This window comes from Planococcus citri, chromosome 3, assembly GCF_950023065.1.
Source record: "Planococcus citri chromosome 3, ihPlaCitr1.1, whole genome shotgun sequence".
NCBI lineage: Eukaryota > Metazoa > Arthropoda > Insecta > Hemiptera > Pseudococcidae > Planococcus > Planococcus citri.
This window is the reverse complement of record NC_088679.1, coordinates 3,319,645-3,334,743: the sequence shown is the minus strand read 5'-3', so window position 1 is coordinate 3,334,743 and position 15,099 is coordinate 3,319,645. Positions and strand designations below refer to the sequence as shown.

General features: G+C 36.7%; 1 protein-coding gene and 1 long non-coding RNA gene across 7 annotated transcripts in view; one reads left to right on the top strand and one right to left on the bottom strand.

The window, feature by feature from the left end:
* The window catches only part of LOC135840889 (uncharacterized), a 402,381-nt gene that overhangs the window by 332,117 nt on the left and 55,165 nt on the right, over positions 1-15,099 (bottom strand). The gene's annotated exons all lie outside the window — the stretch shown is intronic.
* Positions 1-15,099, top strand: part of bma (SCY1-like protein bma) — a 390,878-nt gene that overhangs the window by 324,560 nt on the left and 51,219 nt on the right. For all 6 annotated transcript variants that reach the window (XM_065357627.1, XM_065357630.1, XM_065357629.1 and 3 more), the window contains exon 7: positions 5,963-6,108. In XM_065357627.1, the coding sequence (XP_065213699.1) occupies positions 5,963-6,108 (146 nt within the window). The remainder of the gene's footprint in view (positions 1-5,962; positions 6,109-15,099) is intronic.

Sequence of the window (15,099 nt, the reverse complement as noted above, 5' to 3'; positions counted from 1 at the left end):
GATGAGTACAATATAGACCTCCTCAAGGACGTATTCCAATAATACCCTCTGAGGCGGTCAGGCCATAACTGCTCCTTACAACACCTCAAGAGTAGTTTTTTGACCAGCTTTTTTTCAAAATAAAAATATCCAAAAACCGAAAACTCCTCGTTTGTGAGACAATTTTTGAAATTTGCGAGGATCGCCGTATTTTGTCATTAATTAACCACACGAGAGCGAATTTCGCCATTTCCAGCCTTCTAGGGCCTCCCTTTAATTTTTGGATATTTTTATTATGAAAAAAGCTGGTCAAAAACCCACTCTTGAGGTGTCCCTTCCAGAATCGGCTCAAATGTGAATAAATTCGTTAAACAATTCGAATATAACACACAACTCGATTTTTAGCTGCCCAACTTCAGATTCAGCCCTTCTGGAGCAAATTTAAAATTCTGGAGAAATTAAAAAATCGCGCTGGAGCCTCCAGAATAGCTGGAAATGGTGAAATTCGCCCACGTGGGGTTAGTTCATGACAAAATACTGCGATTCGCGCAAATTTCGAAAATTTCCTCGGAAACGGTAAAATTTTGATTTTTTTGGATTTCTTATTATGAAAAAAGCTGGTCAAAAAACCACTCTTGAGGTGTCCGCTCCAGAATGGCTCAAATGTGGATAAATTCGTTAAACAGGTCGAGTATAACGCACAACTCGATTTTTAGCTGCCCAACTTCATATTCACGCCTTCTGGAGCAAATTGAAAATTCTGGAGAAATTGAAAAATAGTGCTGGATGTTCTAGAATGGCTGGAAATGGCGAAATTTGGATTTGGGGGATTAATGTCAGTCTTAGGACTTATTTTGAACATTTTTACTGATCAAGTACGTACTTTTGTTTAAAAAAAGCATAAATCACCAAAATAGTCAGTTTTGGATTTTCAAAAATTCGCCAAAAATCGAAAAAAGAACTTGGGCAGCTGAAAATTTGGATTTGGGGGTTTTAAAACATGTTCTTTCCAAAAATCACGGTCCCGTTTAAATCGGAGGTGGACACCTCAAGAGGGTCCCTTGTGAGAGCTTTAAGAATTTTCAAAAAATTGCTGGAGGTTCCAAAACGACTTAAAATTACCAGAAGTCGATTTAATAGCGTGTGTAAGTTGGAGTGAAGCGTGATATGCGGATTTCCAACTTCATTTGATGAAATTTTGTGGTAACTTGAAATTTCAAAAATCTGCTCGAGGCTACAGAACTGCTCAACACGTTACCAAACGATTTGCCATGTCGAAAATACGTAGGTTACTCAAATTTTAGCTTTCTAGGTCGATTTGATAGTATTTTGATTTGTTTTTTTAATTTTTGGCTTAAATTTTTATTTTCAAAAACTCAACATTCCTAGAAAAGGATCCATCGCAGTGTGTCACCATATCCTTGAATTTCACCCATTTCCCCATCAACAATAGCTCTATAATCTTTACACGTACCTACGTTGGAAAAAATTCGCCTAACATGAAAAAAGATCACGAGATAACCTCGTTTTAAAATTTGACGTTGGCGCCTGCCTGAAACAGTACGGCATCAGCGTCAGCGTCATCGTCAGTAGGTACCCGTTGTAAATTTTTTATTAAACTTAGCGACCGAAACCAAAAACAGTGAAAACACCCGGCAGAGAACTTCTTATCGAGACAAATAAAGTTTAAGAAGTAAAATTTCCACCTTCATCTTCACAGCCATCGACTGAGTCGTAAATTTTTAATTCGCCGTGAAAAATTAATTGAATAATTCCCGCCTTAGTACGCGCGGCTCCAGTCACCCCCCCCGCCCCCTCTGCCCCCTTCGTGACGCGAGGATCTCCATTATATAACCTAGATACTTCCTATACACAACTTTTACATCTTTTGCTTCTTTTGCTGCTCTTCGCCTGTCTTTGTGCGCGAGTTTGTCGTGTTTTAACAAATGAATAACATTGAGAGAGGGCGGGCGCGGGCGTCACGATGGTATGGTAAAGGTGCCTCCAACACCATCACCCTTCACCATCATCTCATCCTGTATGCCGCCAACACCAAATTTTCTCGCATATATGAGTACACTATGCACACACATACACACACTCAAGTTCTTAAACTTTCTACCCGACTTATACATATATATATCGTATACGCCGTAAAGAAACCCGAAATGCTAATCAACCTGTATACGTGCGAGTCTACCCGCCACCGCAATGTGTAAATTTTACCAAATCTTATATGACTTTGGAAGCCTTATGCCTTTAATAACTTCGATCCTTTAATATTTATAAGGCCCTATTACACGGCGCGGCGATGAAGACGCCGACGATGCCGCCGATGGAGCGAAATTCCATCGCTTCGTATCGTTGACGAGAGATGAGGAGAGAACAGCGCAAGCGAGTTTCAAAAATTTCCATTCTTGAGGTGATGCCTTGCTTATTCTTGTCTCGTGGGGTGTTTTTCTCAAGGTTGTTCAATTTTAATACTTTTTTTCTGCCAATTTTTAATGTGATTTTATTGAAAATTCATATTCTACCATTTATTATGGCACTACTCTTTACATACAAAAATTTCCAATAATGATCATAGCACAATCCGGAACCACTGCACTTTCGCTTTTCATAAATTCCTTCATCATAAGCAGAGTTGGGAAAACTCCTTCCACACACGTTCTCGAAACTCATTCAAAACATTTACCAACGTTACGTATACCGTCCTACATTTTTTAGTATTTATTCATTCCCACCCCCCCCCCCTCGGATGCGATTTTTTTATCAAGATACGTACAGTACACACTTATAAAACAGTATCTTTTCAGTTTCCTTTTCAGTTTTCGCGATATGAAATTTGTCACCTGAGTTTTATTGCGAAAGACGAACTGCTGCTGTGTTTGTGTTATTTAAATATTTATCGTCGCGTTGTAAATTTCCGCTTCTTGACTCGGATCGCGCGATACGGAAAATAAAGTAAAACAGATTTCCAAATGATACACTTTTTCAATGATCCCTCGCGACGAAGACTCGAGTAGCTAATAATATTGTCACTATATGTGCGCATTTTACGTGTCTGGAAAAATTCTTCTTAGCCGATTGTTGTTCGCTTATCTCGTTTTATGTATTTATCGCGTGTCTCTCACGTGAGCGTATCTACATACACGATGCGATAATAAACGAAAATTTATTTTGTTTTATTATACTAACATAGGTACAGACGTTTAATAATAACACAAGTTTATGGGTTTTCGATTGCTGGAGACTTTCACTTCAAAAAAGTACTTATTGGAGCTAAAAAATGTCCCCTCACCTCAACAACTTTTCAAAAAAAAATATTACGTACAATTTTTCAAAGGAAAAAAATACCAAAATTTGGCCAGAAAAATAATCAGCTGTGATGTTGCAAGAATAAAATTGCAGCTATTTCGTAAAAATGTTTACCATCTGCAAAATTACTCAATGTTGAGATTGCACAAATTGGCAAAAAATAACTGACGCAATTTAGCGAAAACCACTGGATTTTTTCAAAAACTGTCCCAATCTTGCAAAAATTGATCCATTAAAAATTTGCAAGAATAGCAGTTAATTTTGATTGTTTCACCCACGATATTCCTAAAGTAAAAATCAATTTTTGAAAGCTACAAAAAAAACTGCTCCAATTACAATTACAAGTAGATACCCATCAAAATAAAATGCAATTCTAACGAAGGATAGGGAACCTCACGAGTGTGCAGTAAATGGTTTGATCTAATTGTTTTTTTATATGTAGTAGTAATAGGACCCCAAGAACAGTCTATCAGAAAATTTATAGCTGCATGCCCAATTGCAAAACTACGGACCTCACAGGGTTCCAAAGGTCTTAAAAGTGAAAATTTAGATATCTTGGAAACTTCCACCAAAAAAAATGGAAGAATAATCAAGCTTTAAAAATTCATAGGGTTTATAAAGTATTTTTAGGAGTCCTAAAACTTTGATAAGTTTTTTAAAAATGGTACAAAAATGCGATTAGACAGCTACAACTTTGGAATTTGTTTGAAACTCAACTATTGATTAGAACGGACTGTTTCCAAAGTTGTAGCTATCACTTATATGAACCATTTTATTTGTGAATGATTCACTGAAAATTATTTAATTCGTTCGTGAATGATTCACAAAAAATTGAGCAAATGAATCGATTTGTTCGCGAACGAGTCATTTATAAAAACCATTTTGTTTGCGAATGATTCACAAAAAATTATTCAATTCGTTCGTGAATGATTCACCAAAAATTGAGCAAATGAATCGATTCGTTCGCGAATGATTCACAAAAAAATAATTCAATTCGTTCGTGAATGATTCATCAAAAATTGAGTAAATGAATCCATTCGTTCGCGAACGAGTCCCTAATAAAAACCATTTTGTTCGCGAATAATTCATAAAAAATTATTCAATTCGTTTGTGAATGATTCACCAAAAATTGATTAAATGAATAGATTCGTTCGTGAACGAGTCACTTATACGAATCGATTCGTTTGCGAAAGATTTATCAAACATTGAGTGAATGAATCGATTCGTTCACGAACGAGTCACTTACGCGAATCGATTCGTTTGCGAACGAGTCACTTACATCAACCAATTTGTTCACGAATGATTCACAAAAAATATTTCGATGAACCAATTTGTTTGTGAATGATTCACAAAAATTGAGCAAATGAATCAATTCGTTCGTGAACGATTCGCTTATACAAATCAATTAGTTCGCGAATGATTGATTAAAAATTGCGTAAATGAATCGATTCGTTCGCGAACGAGTCACTAATGCGAATCAATTTGTTCTCGAATGATTCGGTAAGTATTCATCAACTCGTTCGCGAATGATTCATCTAGAAATCAATCAGTTTGTTTAATCGCCAATCGGTTGTGAATGATTCGATTCTATTCGATTCACTTCGCTTGAAAACAGATCAATTCCTATGCAAGAGTTTCACAAAAATCGAATCACTCGTAAATTAATTGATTTGTTTGCGAATGATTCACCAAACGAAATCAATCAATTTATTTAATCGCCAATCGTTCATAAATGATTCGATTCAATTGTTTCAGATCAATTGTCGTTCAAATGTTTCAAAAAAAGTGAATCAATTCGTTCGCAAAAGATTTTTATTTGAAGAAAAGTCGGTCTTCTTACGCTAAATGCGTGAGTGTTTTCTAACCTACCACCTATGGGTGTATCAAAATAGAAAATTGAAAAAAGTCACACCTTTCTCCAAATATCAACCCCCTCCCCATTCCCTTTCTATATGCTCGGACTAAGCCTCCGATGCTACAAAATTGCTTTCTATATCATAATAAATGATACAAACGGTAAAAATTTCGAAGCAGGTTGTACAGACACATTGACTGTAACTCGATGCATAAATTCAGTTGGCAGATTGCTGAGTAGGTTAGGTAGGTAAGGTATAGGTACTGGTAGATAGGTACATGAACACATGCACCAGAATGAAATTAGTTGTTGTGGCTGGCAAGTTTATAAGTACACAAATGGTCTTGAAAGCGGTTGTTTCATTTACGAAGTGGCATTGTTCACGTGTCAGTTGGCAACAAGACTGACATTATTTTAATGGAGTAATTTTATACAATGTAAAAGTTGTTGTCGTATTTTGGTTTTAGACGTATACTTATTACGATGGCTGCGAAAATTTCCAATCTTTTTAGTACCTGCCTATATATACGTACGAGTACTTATACTATACCAAGCACCTAGCTGCCTATAACGTTTTTATACCTAATATACGATCTATACCAAACCAAGCATAGCACCTATACTATATTATATTTGAGCAATAACTACTCGTATAGTACATAGATAGATGGATAGGTAGTTTTACGTATTTATATTGTATGTAGTATGTTTACTTGCATAGAATTCATATTGTTGTGTATGTGTACAATGAGTTAAATTTTAACGTACATAACGTAACGCTTTTATACGTATCGTTTTTATATGTTTCAGCGCCAGAGGTGCAAATGAACGGATACTGCGGAACATACAGCGATATGTTTTCATTAGGATTGTTAATATTTACAATATTTAACAAAGGCCGACCCATTTTACAAGCTAATCATAGTAATTCAAGCTATCAAAAGCAATTAGACATGGTGAGTTGATTTTTTCCCTATTTTCTTTCTCGTACGTTACCCTACTGATGGTAAGTCAATCGAACGATAAAAGGAAAGTCAAGTGTACCTTTTTTCAGCGGCTAGATGGCTGGAAAAAGGTCGGTCGAGTCGAGTCGAGTTGAATTTGACGGATTAAGGTTTAAATTTGAAATGTAGAGTAGCGAGCCGACAAATTAATTAAATTTTCAAATCGAAAACGCGCTTCAGGCGGCAAACTTTCGTCAAGTTTTTCATCTAATAAAGGTATACTTTTTTATCGAGTGCGTTTTATACGCCTATAAAAATATCATCTTGATTGAGAAATTAAGGGTTAATGAGTGGAAATTTTTTACCTAAAAATATGTATAAGGGAAGAACTAAGAAGGATGAAAATTATGGTGTGTCTTCTGTAAATTTGTGTTGTGTGGTAGGTGGTTTGCGAAGGATGGAATAATTTTTCATCTTATATAAGCCTGATTGGGCGTCTTTGCCAAAATTGAGCCAAAGTGTATCAATTTTATGTGATAAAACGTCTCGATTTTAAAGTTATGGTGGTTTGGCTCGAGCGTCTTATTTTTTACACGGGTTTGATAAAAATGCTGTTATTATCACGTTTTGGCTGAAGATATCGATCAAAAGAGTATTTTATTCTGTAAGTCTAAAATTTGTCGATGTGGAATTGAATTGAAAGGAATATTATTTACATTTTTTCACTTCGAGAAAATGTATTTGTAAAAGAGTTCAAAAAACACTCTTGCAACCAATTTTTAAAATTTTCAAAAATTCAATAATAAATTTCCTGAAATTTTGTTGCGCTTTTCTTAAGACATTCCCTTTTGGTCAAACTTGATTTCTGTTTTGCGAGAATACCGCATAAAGAGAAGTAAAAAACTCATACAAGCATACTTGCTTGTTTTACACGTTAAGATACATAATTCGGTTAAAAGTGGACTGATACAAGAACAGGTAAAAATGTACATACGAGAAGATATGGTAACTAAAATGATAGAGAGTGCAAATAGTATCTATACAAAGCTCCTCCAGGAAGACTGAGGGTCTTAAGGAATAAAATAAATATAACTTCGTTGTCGTTGTCCTAGTTGTAGTCGCGTTCCTTTACAGGAGATAGCGTTATATGTCCATCAATATTAGCTGGTATCTAGCGTATCTGATCGTTTCTTTCAGGGTCTAACAGGGAGAGTTGGCACGTGAGTTTGTTGTTAACAGTTCCGATCGTTTCCTCCCTCTCGTCGATCTTCCTTGGATTTTCCCCTGTATCGCTAGCATGAAAATACCGTTTTCTCATATTTTATGAGCTAAATACTTTAGCTTTCTGTTTTTGATATCTTCAACTACGACTTTCCGCTCCTCTCCAATTCTTGCTAATACTTCCTTGTTGGTAATGAAGTCCTTCCATGAGATCCGTAGTAGCCTTCAATAGCACCAAATCTCAAAAGCGGATACGTTCTTCTCGCATTCTGCACTCATGGTCCATGTTTCGCAGGAAAACTTCAGAACAGTCCATACGTAGCATCGCATAATTCTTTTTCTCTGATCTATTCTCTGATCTATACTCATCCTTCGATTCCCCAACACATTGGCAAGGTTGTTGAAAGCGGTCTTTGCCATTCCAATCCATGATTTAATTTCTTTATGATCTCTACCATTGTTGTTTATCAGCGCTCCAAGGTATCTGAATTGCTTTACATTTTCAATTTCTTGTGGTCCAATGTTGATTTTGACCTCTTTATCCTCTCCTTTTGTAAATCTCATCACCTTGGTCTTGCCTGCGTTTATTTTCATTCCATATTTCAATCCTGCGCTGTTGATTTGGTCGATCATCTTCTGCATCTGCGCTTCTGTCCCAGCAATGATCACTTTGTCATCTGCATAGCTAATTTCATTTATTCTCTTGACATTGATCTTGAAGCCCATTTGTTTGATTCGAGCTTCCCTCGTGATTTCTTCTGCTTACACGTTGAACAACCTGGGTGAGAGGGGGCATCCTTGCCTCACACCTCTCTTTATTCCACATCCATTCTCCGAGTACTCAGTTCCAATCCTGATGTTAGCGCTCACTTACATCGAGTAGTAATTAAACTAAGCTATTTACATCGAGAAAAAATATACAAATACGCAAGATTATTTACATTGAGCGGGTAATAAAAACAAAAATTTTACAATTAAGGAGTGAATAAAATTCAATATTTTACATTGAGGGAAAAAACAATTATTTATATTATTCAAAATTTACATTCAAAACAATTTTGCGACCATTCGAAGGTTATTCTCCAAAAATATTCGATTCAACTGGAAGCTTTACCAGTTCTTGCTGGACACCTGGTTGGAAAATTGATCCTTTGGCTTTCACACTGACTTTTCATAAGTAAGTGACCTTTGGCATCTGGTTTGCCATTGACGATTCTTCCAAGTGGCTATGAACATGGCGATGAATTCTCTTTCAAGATGACAATATCACCGATCAGGCTCGGATTTTTTCCATTTTGAGTGAGTCTGAAGTTTGGCAAGATGACTCGATTTCAGATTATACCAGAAAGTCTCGATAATCTGACATTAAAGCATCAATCTTTCACCCGATGTAATGTCAAAAGGGCTAGGAACGTCTTTTTCAAGCAAGCTTGAGCCAATTAGGAAATGAGATGGTGTGAGGACATCGATTTCCTCAACATCAGTCAAATTGCTAGAGGAGTATAAAGGTTGGGAGTTGAGGATGGCCTCAAGGGTGGTGAGAACTGTTCTAAATTCTTCTTCGGTTTGAACAGCTCCTTTTGTCTCAGCTAGTAGATGTTTCTTTCCAGCTTTGATGGCAGCTTCCCACACTCCACCTTGGTGTGGCGTTCTAGGGGAAATAAATTTCCATTCAATGACGAGTTTGGGAATAATTATCTCAAGGTTGTTTTTCACACCAACGAAATTTGTCACATTATCGGAGTACATTATCCCAGGTGTACCTCAGTGATTTCGGAATCATTCAAATACTTGCTTGTTTTGCACGTTAAGATACATATTCGGTTAAAAGTGGACTGATACAAGAACAGGTAAAAATGTACATATATGAGGAGATATGGTAACTAAAACGATAGAGAGGGCAAATAGTATCTATACAGTTTCGTTCAAATTGGAAGGTACCAGCTTGACTCAAAAAACCTCTCGTCAGGTTGAATTTTCGAACGATCAAAACATCGAGTCAATTTTACGAGTTTTAAAAGATTTATGATAAATGTGAACAAGCAGTTCAACTTTTGCCCCATATTGTGAATAATTTTCGTAAAATAACATCAATTTTTCCAACAAGTTAGGTAATTTTAACAATATTTCAATCCTTTTCGACGTAATTGTCAGAAGTTTCAGGACATTCCTAACGGTTTTCTCAATACGTAAAATTTTAAGCAAGCCCTCTGAACGATTTGGCCGCAATACTTATAACGATTTATTATGCACGAGTAGGTGAAAAATGACTTTCGAGGGTTTTCGCGAATAATGCTCACTAGATACAGCTACCCCTGCTATAAACGACTCACTTGAAAATTGCCTGAAGGCTCATCGTTTTCCAGTTTCCACTGAAAAGGGCTAAACGAGGTTACATCAACAATAGCCAATGCGGTTTTGTTGTTTTGACAGACCGGACATTTGTATACTGGTACTCGAATTTGGTGAAATATTTTGATTAACTTTTGTCTAACGATGTTCTCGTTTAGGTACGAATAAAATTAAGCGCGTTGTAGGTAACTGAGACCGCGTACATATAAAGATCATTATTTATTATTTCGTTAATAGGTACTTACTTATCTTTTTTTTTAAACCTAGTTTGAAATGAACTAAGTAATGGACTTTGATACAGACTATAAGTTTCATAATAATATCTATTGATTCAATTTTGTGGCGAAAAACGGTTCTTGCATGATCCTCCCCCCCCCCCTCGATGGAAAACAAAAATAAGTCACATTTTAAGTCAAAAAAAAAAAATTCTCAAATTTCTAACAATGTTAGACTCATCGATAGGTACCTACAATTTGCGAAAATTCGGCACTGTTTGGTATCCTTTTCGTAGGTAGGTACGTTTTATTTATTTATTTTTTCTTACGAGCTTTTCTACGTAGGTATTCTAGAGAATAAAAGGGCGAATCGAATCGTGTCGAATGATTAACGTGACATTTGACGACTAAATAATGGGGGCTACAGTTAGAGCCCTATATACATTCACGGTACATTTAATCCGGCTTGAGTAGTGAGTAACCTTTGTCGTTTATGATAATTATAGGCCTTTTCGCGTACCATTAACACGCATTCTAAAACGACGATGATACTCGAAATCGTGTCTGAGTACCAAAATACGAGCATACAGATACGCGAGTGTACATCCATCCAACGCGTTGAATTTTTTTTCCTTCTTTCGTAGGTATCTACAAATCTTCGAATTCTTTTTCATTATTTCTTGTTTTTTTTTCACTAGCTCCTTCTCGCCTTCATATCTTTCAAAACAGCAATAATACGAGGAAGAGAGACAGCTCTTGATACATTGTAGGTGATTTTTTAGTCGACGAATTGACGAGAGGTACGCGAGAGAGTTTGCTATTGTTATTTAAGAGAGAGATTATACGGACATTAGTGAGAGTAGGAGTAAGAGAAGAGGAGCTGCATCATTGATGAAAATTCTTCTTCGTTGTCGTCGTCGTCGTCATCGAATTAAATTTCAAATTGTATACGCAACAAGGTGAAGAGTCGTCGTCTGGTTGTTCATTTTTATACGCAATAGTATATTACAATACAAGGAGCGAAAGTGAAGTATGTTTGGTCAAGTGCAATTTGACTCGCCGAGCCGAAGGCGAGGGGAGTTAAAGCACGAGACCAAACATTCTTCACGTCGCTTCTTGCATTGTAACATATTTTTCATTATTCATGCTACGAAAATAAGTTTTACGCCCGTTTTTGGTTGAAGTGATGAGTATGACCCCTTTTTTGCATGGTAAATATATCGAATACTAAGCCTCATAGAAAAAAACTAAAGACATTATGTCGATTGGAAATTTAATTCTCTACAATTTTCCTCGACTTTATATTTCCGTAAAATGCTTTTTTCCGCCTCCAGAGCGCTTTAAAAGTTAAAAGATGTTCATTTTCGGGCCGGGTAAACATAGAGCATTTTCGTAGCATGCACGGAGGGCGGAAAACTTATACTTTCGTAGCATGTATAATGAAAACGATATTTTCGTGCCGGGGTGTTTCGGCTTTTACTTCTTGTCTTATTTTTTTCTCTTCTCTATCATCGTCATCTTATATTGTATATACAGTGGGTAAGGTACTGCAGTAGATTGGATTTTAAAGGCAAACACGAACATTATAATGCGCTTAAAAGAGTTTTCTCGGCTTCTCATTTCGTCGACTCGCGAGCGCAGTTTTATTTAGTTTTATTTTCGCAGCCACGTCGCGCTGTACTTCCAAGTCCAATTAAAGCTCCGGGCTGTTTGAGAAATTACTATGCCGACTACGAAAATACTATATTAAAAAAATATAGTGAAACTTGGCCTAGATAAGCAGGTTAGATTCGCGTAATATTTTGGAGGTGACGCGAAATAGATTAGATTGTTCATTTTTGATGAGGGAATAAGTGATCATTAGGTGCTCGCGTACGAAAAGTTCCTCATAAAAAATAGTCAGAAATTTTTTTTACTGATTCTAGTTGAGAGAAAAATTTTTTTAAATCCCAATTTTTGTCATAAATCCGAGAAAATCTTGCTTTATAAGCGAAAGAATCTAAAAGTCTTGATTTTTTTGCCAGAAGTTTAAAAAAGTAACGGCCGTTTTTGTCAGTAATTCAAAAAAGTTCTGTTTTTTTCAGGATTTCAAAGAAGTTATGATATTTATCAGAAATTTGAAAAAGTCTCGTTTTTTAGCTAGAATTGGAGAAAAGTCATCTATAAAAACATGCCTACGTGTTCTTGTTTTAAACTGAAATTTCTGAAAAAAAACTTGTCATGTTTGAAGAATTTCGATGAGAATTTTTGCCCAGAGCAATGGGCGGTTTCTGCGCCAGGAGCAGAATCAACTCTTAATGCCTTGGAACGAGGAGGAAAGGAAAAGGATCGTTCATTTTCTCTAAACTATACTTGAAAAAATAATCTTCAATGCATAATTTCGAGGTTGAAATCTTTTTGCCACCCCCTCCCCTTCACCTTTAGACGAAACTATTTTCACTCGTGCATAGTGACTAGATGCGTTGCTAAAAAGGTATCATAAAATGGATGTTTACTCTTTCTTTATGTACGTCTGGAAAATTGCGACGAGAATTTTTGCCCACAGCAGTAGGCGGGTTCTGCGCCAGGAGCAAAAAAATCGAGCTCATTAGCGCGTTGAAATTGGAGTGCAGAGTGAATTTTGGATTTCCAAATGTGTTCGGTGAAGTTTTATGGAAATTTTGAGCAAGGAAAAATCTGCTGGAAGCTTCGAAACGACTTGAAATCTACCAGAAGTCGACTTCGTAGCTTATTGAAATTAGTTAGCAGAATGAATTTCTGTTTTTAATCTCCATTTGTTGAAATTTTGGGAAATTTCAATTTTCAAAAATCCACTGAAGGCTCCAATAATTTTCAAAAAGTTGCTGGAGGCTCCAAAACGACTTGAAATCCACCTGCAGTCGACTTCCTAGCGTATTGAAATTAGTTTGCAGAATAAATGTCGGATTTCCAACTCCATTTGATGAAATTTTGTGGCAATTTCCAGTTTCAGAAATCTGCTGGAGGCTCCAGAACTGCTCAAAACGGTTTGAAACAGTTTACAATCGATTTCGCATGTCCAAAATAGGGTATATCCCAAATTTCAGCTTTCTTGGTCGATCTGGTAAAATTTTGATTTTTCCCTCATTTTTGGCCTAAATTTGATTTTCAAATATTCGCCAAAAATCGAAAAAGGCACTTTAGCACTTGAAATTTTGACACGTGATAAATTTTTGCCTGATCTTTCGAGCTACTTTTGTACGGTTTAAAAAATTTCGTGCAGGTCCTATACATATATTGAAACGCAAAATCTGCGATTTCGGCTGACCCATGAATCAAAATGGCCTCTATTATTTGGGGGAATTTTTAAAAATTCAAAGACCCAAAAATTAGTAAAATAAAAATTTTATCCAACTGACCTAGACAGGTAAAATTTTGTTTGTGATATATTTTCGACTCCCTGAGTTGATTAGCGATGGTTTTGAATCAATCTGGAGATTTTTGAATTCTCTGTTTTTTGAAAAAAAAAAAAAAAAACTTGTAGAATGGACCGCTAAAAAAAATTCGGCGGGTTTAGATCAAATCCAGCAGAGACTTTCATTTTGAGCTGAAAGGTAGGTACTCAGAAAATTGTTTAGCTCCGAGATGCCTCTGTAGGGGATAATTTGGCCCTCAAAGAGGAGTAATTTTCGAAAAAATTGTGGCTTTTTCGCTCCTGTCACTACTCAACCTGTTTTGGGAAAAATGGCCCAGTCCCAAAAGAAAATATTTGAGATTCTGCGTTGATCTATGTTATTTCCGGCAGAATCCAATACCACTTTTAGAGTTCTATTGAGCGGTTTAGACTCACGTTTTTCACCACCCTGTTTTAACGTTCGGTCACAATTTTTTCAAGCCGTCTTCAAGGTCCAGTTTGAAAAAGAAAGAGATAAATGACCACCTCGTCGCGTCTACGTTGAACGTAAAAATACGAGTATACTACACACGCAGAAGCAAACATACCCAGCAGAGTTCAAGACCAGCAATGAAAGGCGTAATTTCATTTTAACGCAGCAAACAGCATTCGGTTCGGCAATACCGTACCACGGGGAGCTCATTTCATCTAATTTTATTCGGCTTATAAATTTGGATTTATGAAATTGCCACGAGAACGATGTGAAAATGACGACTAACTAAATGAGGCGGGAGTAGAAAAAACAAGGAGAGTACGGTGTGATTTTTTTTTTTACCCCAGTAAACATTGTAGTACCTACAGTTAGCATCGGAGTAGACCGTGCAGTACAATGCACATAGATATCGAATAATCCACCAGGGTCATTCCACGTCAATTCGACCAAAAAATGCGATTTTCGGCCTCTCTGTCTTTACATTTTGTTCAAATTTATTTCACATAATCTACCCATCCGACAACTCACAAAAATACCATTAGTTCGCCACCAGCCACCTCCTGGAACGGAGTGGGGCTGTTTTTGTTGGCGCGATTTCTCAAAGTACCTACTGCATTTTCGAGGCGTTTCATTTTGCCTTTGCCACTAAGAAACTTGGATCAGAACTGACTTCACAATTTAAAAGAGCATTTTGAATTTGATTCGAAAACGTACAATAAAGTTTTCAAAAGTTGAAAGTTGAATCTTAGTTACGCCCCCCTCCACCTAGCTACCTATCTATTATTGGCTAGGCTAGACTATAGCACGGGTAAATTCGACTCAGGGGTAAGAGGAAGGGGATGAGGGTGCATTCGACATTCTCATACAATGACACGCCATCCATCGCTGTGGATATCTCATTAAATCGTCTCATCGCAGACGAAAAAAAAATCATTCTCGTCTTTTACTCGAGGTATAATTAAATTCGTAACGAATACAACGAGTATCTACAACAAAATATAAGCATATCCCTCGAGGTGGTCATCCGCTTACCGTGTACTCGTATTTTCTACCATCGAGTGGCGCGTGTTGCGTGGCTTTGGCGGTGGTGGTGGTGGTGGAGGAGAAGGGAAGGAGCAAACGCGGGCAGGTGAATACGAAAACGAATCGGTAATTCTGTGCTCGCTCATTTTACCCTGTTTGTAGTAAACGAAGTACTGCAATAATATTAAAGTCAATAGAGGTAATTACCGAAGGGCATTACCATTACGTGTACGAACACGTAGCTCTCTATCGTCGTAGACTCCTCTATACCTACACAACCTATTTTACTAGTCGATTATGAAACCACGACTGTGATTATTTGTCATTCGTCGGTCGTACTCTCTCGT